We start from the raw sequence: 5,362 nt of genomic DNA on the forward strand, positions 1-5,362 counted from the left end.
TTTGAAACCTCAGACAGCGAACACCGGAAGCGCGAATCTATGAGGAACTTCCGCACAAAATAAAAGTCTCGTTTTAAATCCGTGTCCGGGAGGAATTTACAGAAAAACAAATTGTCTCCATTAGATATTTGTATGTTTATAAAGCACACATCCTACACTAAACACCGCGATTGTATTAATATTATCAAATTAGAACAGAGTATGACTGAAAGTGTTTTAAAAAATAGTTTTCACTGACTTTTCCGTGTCTCGCACTTGACCGGAACTGCTGGATGTAGAGTGATTGATTCCCGTCGGGCAGTTTTCAGTGTGACGCGGCCGCAGTGTGTCTGATGCAAGCTGAATGAGTTAAATCACCAACACAAAACGGTGCGTTTATTTATTCTTCACTGTTATTTAATGCTGAAATGAACATGTTATTATCACTGGCGTGAGCGCTGGTAATGACAGTGATTTCAGAGCGCTGTTTAAATATTGAGCATATGTCGCGCGGCAGGCACATGTATCACAATATTACTAATCACATCCTCATCATTACAGGTGAAGATGTCAGATTTGAGCCCGATGGATCTGTACGAGAAGCTGACAGCTCAGGGAGAAACAGTGAGATCTCTGAAAGCTCAGAAGAGCCCCAAAGTGAGTCTGACACTGAAATAATAATGATCTTCAGCTCTCATGACTCAAGACGTGATGATTGACATTTGATGAGATGTGATTATTGACATGTGATGATATGATTGACATGTGATGTGATAAGTGATGTGATTATTTTCTTCTTCAGGCTGATGTGGACGCGGCGGTGCAGCTGCTGCTGCAGATGAAGCTGGACTACAAGCGTGTCACCGGTCAGGACTATAAGGCTGGATGTCCTCCGGTGGACGGTGAGATGCTGGAGGATCACGGAGCAGCGCTGGAGGACGGAGATGATCAGGTGGATCCCTGGAGCGTCTCCTCCAGCAGCGCCAAAGGAGTCGACTACGATAAACTCATCGGTCAGTCCAGGTTATGTGGCAGATCTGCTGCAGCTCTGATTCCATGTATATGAGGTGTGATGAATAATGCATTAACGAGCTCACTCTGCTGCGGTCAGTGCGGTTCGGCAGCAGTAAGATCGATCAGGAGCTGGTGGACAGAATCGGCCGAGTCACAGGAAAAACACCGCACCGCTTCCTGCGCAGAGGAATCTTCTTCTCACACAGGTGTCTTCATCACACACCAGCACCGGACAGAGAATTAAACACTAATAAATGCGTCTAAATAAATAATTAAATACAATAAAATATAGTAAAACATTTATAAAAAAATAAGTAAATAGATTTAAAAAAATTATATATGAATTAATGATTAAAATACTAAAAAAGATATTTAAACAGAATTAAAATTATATATATATTTTTTAAACATTAAAATGAATTGTAAAGAGCTTCAAATAGACAAAATAATAGTAATACATATAAAAGTACAGTTCTATAGTGAGTAGAAAAAAGGTAATAATTATGTTACATAATTAAAGTGAAATGATATATTAATAATATTTAAATGGTAATATTTTCCCCTCATTAATACTAGTTTGTGACAGTCTGAATGTGGTCGTGAGTGTGTAGTTGTGAATGTAAAGCTGTATTAAAGCTTGTGTGATCCTCAGGGACATGCATCAGATCCTGGACGCGTTCGAGAAGCAGAAGTCCTTCTATCTGTACACGGGTCGAGGGCCGTCCTCTGAGGCCATGCATGTGGGACACCTGATCCCCTTCATCTTCACCAAGTGAGTCTTCCTCAGTGAGGTTCAGCGGGGTGTGTGCGAGCGCTGATGTGTGTGTGTGTCACAGGTGGCTCCAGGATGTGTTTGACGTTCCTCTGGTCATTCAGATGACCGATGATGAGAAGTATCTGTGGAAGGATCTGTCTCTGGACGAGTGTCACCGGTACACAGTGGAGAACGCCAGAGACATCATCGCCTGCGGATTCGACGTCAACAAGACCTTCATCTTCTCTGACCTGGACTACATGGGGTAAACCCTCAGTGTTTCGTGTAGTGTGTCAGTGCAGACAGCAGGTGGCGCTGTTTCTGATGACCGTGGAGATGCTGATGTCCTGTTTGTCCTGACAGAGCCAGTCCTGCGTTCTACAGGAACGTGGTGAAGGTCCAGAAGCACGTGACGTTTAACCAGGTCAAAGGCATCTTCGGCTTCACAGACAGCGACTGCATCGGTGAGAGCGTCTCTGTGACGGACGGGAGTGTGTGTGTGTGTGTGTGTGTGTGGTTTAATCGTGTGTTTCTGCAGGTAAGATCAGTTTCCCGGCCATCCAGGCGGCTCCGTCCTTCAGCAGCTCGTTCCCGCAGATCTTCGGCGAGCGGACGGACGTTCAGTGTCTGATCCCGTGTGCCATCGATCAGGTGAGACGCTCCGCTCCTGATCATGTGACGTCTGCTCCTCACCAGAGAATTATATCAGTTCAGCTCTGCTTACAGATTCCCAGTTTCCTTTCCAGTGTCTTTAAAAAATATAGTCAAACATTTAGATATCAAACATTTGTGATGGACGAGCACAAAACCAGTCATAAAGCTGAATAAATTATCTCTCCAGTGATGTGTGGTTTATTCGGAGGATGATATTTGTCTGAGATACAACTATCTGAAAATCTGGAATCTGAGGGAGCAAAAACATCTAAATATTGAGAAAATCATCTTTAAAGTTGTTCAGATGAAGTTCTTAGCAATGCATATTACTAATCAAACATTAAGTTCTGATATATTTACAGTAGGAGATTTACTAAATATCTTCATGAACATGATCTTTACTTAATATCCTAATGATTTTTGTCATAAAAGAGAAATGTATAATTGTGACTCATACAGTGTGTTGTTGTGTATTTCTCCAAATATCCGTCTGTGACACTGATGCTGCTTCTGTGCTGCAGGGTTGTATTTTTTCTGTGTTTCTTTTCGCAGAACATTTACGTTTTGACATTTACGCATGATTCTGGATAAAAGTTTATTTATTAATTTTTTTAATCCGGTTGTAATTCTCTCCCAATTCTGAAAAAAACATTAGACATCTAAACAGAATCTCATGGAGTTGGAATGATTCAGTGACTCACTCAGGATTGACTCGTTTCATTACTGGATGAATCAGTGGGTTTGAACGAATCTCTTGAATGAATGATTCAAAGGGAAAAGCATATTTAACAGCCCCTTTTCATAATAATAATGAAATATAATAGAGTTAGGGAGTTTCGGATCATTTCCCATGTCACACTAGTGTAACTGGAGTTGATTTTGGGTTCCCATCCCTTCTCCTCAGGACCCGTATTTCCGGATGACGCGGGACGTGGCTCCTCGGATCGGTTATCCGAAGCCGGCTCTGCTTCACTCCACCTTCTTCCCGGCGCTCCAGGGAGCTCAGACCAAGATGAGCGCCAGCGACGCCAACTCCTCCATCTTCCTGACCGACTCGGCCAAACAGATCAAGAACAAGGTGCTGCTCGCCACCAGAGTGTGTTCACATCCTGTGAAGCTCAGACTGACTCTTCCTGTTCCTCTTCCTGTTCCAGATCAACAAACACGCCTTCTCCGGCGGGAAGGACACGGTCGAGGAGCACAGGAAGTGCGGTGGGAATCCAGACGTGGACGTGTCCTTCATGTACCTGAGCTTCTTCCTGGAAGACGATGATGAGCTGGAGAAGATCAGACAGGTGAGATCATACGAACACACGAAAATATACTGATCTGAACCTTGTTTTCAGGGTTAGGCTCATATTTGTTTATCATTAGAATTAAAACTGTATAAACAGCGAGTGAACTGTGTGTTTCAGGACTACAGCAGCGGTGCGCTGCTCACCGGAGAACTGAAGAAGAGTTTGATCGAGACGCTTCAGCCCATGATCGCCGCACATCAGGAGAGACGCAGACTCGTGACGGACGACATCGTCCAGCAGTTCATGAGCCCTCGCAAACTACACTTCAACCACTAGAGACTCGCAGATACACCTTCATCATCATCATCATCATCTTCATCATGCTGCTGTCGCGTCCAGTAAAGCTGATGCCACCTGTGACTAATAAATAATGACACACTGGTGTTTAATGTCATCATTACAGTACTGCATCAATCACAGTCCATCTGTAACACACACACACACACACATCTGACAGAAAGTGTGTTAATGTGGACGAGGGGTTTCTGATTAAACTCTTAGTGTAATAGTTCACCCATAAATGAACATTAGCTGCTCACTCTGAAGTTCATCAGAGATCAGGATGAGTTTGTTTCTTCATCAGGTTTGTAGAAATGTAGCACTGCATCAGTGTCTCATCAGTGGATGCTCTGCAGTGAATGGGTGCCGTCAGAATGAGAGTCTGATAAAAACATCACAATAATCCACAGCACTCCAGTCCATCAGTGAACATCTGGAGAAGACAAAACCTGAAACACATCCAGCATTAAGATGATTTTAACTCAAACACATAGAGTCTATAATCATAATAACACTTCCTCCAGTGAAAAAGTGTTCTGGTCTGAACCAGGAGAGAAATCTGTTTCTTTGTTACACAAGATCAGATGATTACTGCACAGCTTTGGTGTTAATATCAGTTTCTGTAAACACCTGAGCCAATCAGATCCCAACCAGACAGACGGTTTATAAATGAACAGGTTTACTTATACTTTAACAACATAGCAGGATTATTTTCATGATAAAAAAACAGGCAACAAATAAATATGTAGCCTAAATAACCCTCTAAAGAAACAATTTACAAAAGGTGTTTAAAGTGTAGATTGGATTAAAAAAGAAAATTATGATAAAATAATCAAAAATTATTAGATCAAAGTCTGGCCTCACTTTATTAAAAATCTTTTCATGAATAGACCAAATGGAAAAGAGTTCTAGAAGAATTAAAACCAACAGATACTGTCAAACTAAACAAGCTTAGCAATTAAAAGGAGTTATTTTAGAATCATCGAGATTATTATAACCAGTGCTTTAAGTGGCCCAAAAGAGATGCCGGTACTCTATTATACTCTATTATACTCTCTCTCTCGCTCTCTCTCTCTATATATATATATTTTTTTTTTTCTTTCTTCTTCTTTGATGACATCCCCAGAGGTAACAACTACTATACTGAAGGGGTCAACAGACGAACTTATAAAAATTAATAAATCCTTTTATTAGTTTGTGGATTTGCTTGAGCTAGAAACAACTACTGAACATAAATAAAATGTGCAAAAGGATTTTGAAACAATACCCTTAGAAAGAGCTCCTGCATTACTGCATTAGCTTGCGTCTGACCTCATTCCGGTGTTGTGTGGTGTCAGCCAGCGAGTCATCTGATTCTGACCCTGTTCTTTTAGTACTCAGAGTC

The 5,362-nt window shown here is 41.7% G+C and overlaps 1 protein-coding gene across 1 annotated transcript; it reads left to right on the forward strand.

The window, feature by feature from the left end:
* The first annotated feature begins 266 nt into the window (after positions 1–266).
* On the forward strand, positions 267–4,093 carry LOC113094968 (tryptophan--tRNA ligase, cytoplasmic-like). The gene is made up of 11 exons (XM_026260557.1): positions 267–369; positions 541–636; positions 782–992; positions 1,091–1,199; positions 1,646–1,765; positions 1,830–2,012; positions 2,111–2,211; positions 2,286–2,398; positions 3,306–3,479; positions 3,556–3,696; positions 3,817–4,093. Exons 2-11 carry the CDS (start codon positions 547–549, stop codon positions 3,973–3,975), a joined length of 1,401 nt encoding a protein of 466 aa, XP_026116342.1. The 5' UTR covers positions 267–369; positions 541–546; the 3' UTR covers positions 3,976–4,093.
* Positions 4,094–5,362: the final 1,269 nt, after the last annotated feature.

Source organism: Carassius auratus, unplaced genomic scaffold (genome assembly GCF_003368295.1).
Source record: "Carassius auratus strain Wakin unplaced genomic scaffold, ASM336829v1 scaf_tig00215559, whole genome shotgun sequence".
In the NCBI taxonomy this organism is placed as follows: domain Eukaryota; kingdom Metazoa; phylum Chordata; class Actinopteri; order Cypriniformes; family Cyprinidae; genus Carassius; species Carassius auratus.

What these genes read in the sequence shown, in the direction of transcription:
- LOC113094968 (XM_026260557.1), top strand. Translation starts at nt 547, where the DNA reads ATGTCAGATTTGAGCCCGATGGATCTGTACGAGAAGCTGACAGCTCAG. An exon ending in AAGCTCAGAAGAGCCCCAAA is followed by an intron (nt 637 to 781) that starts GTGAGTCTGACA and finishes TTTCTTCTTCAG; the next exon opens with GCTGATGTGGACGCGGCGGT. An exon ending in CACAGACAGCGACTGCATCG is followed by an intron (nt 2,212 to 2,285) that starts GTGAGAGCGTCT and finishes GTGTTTCTGCAG; the next exon opens with GTAAGATCAGTTTCCCGGCC.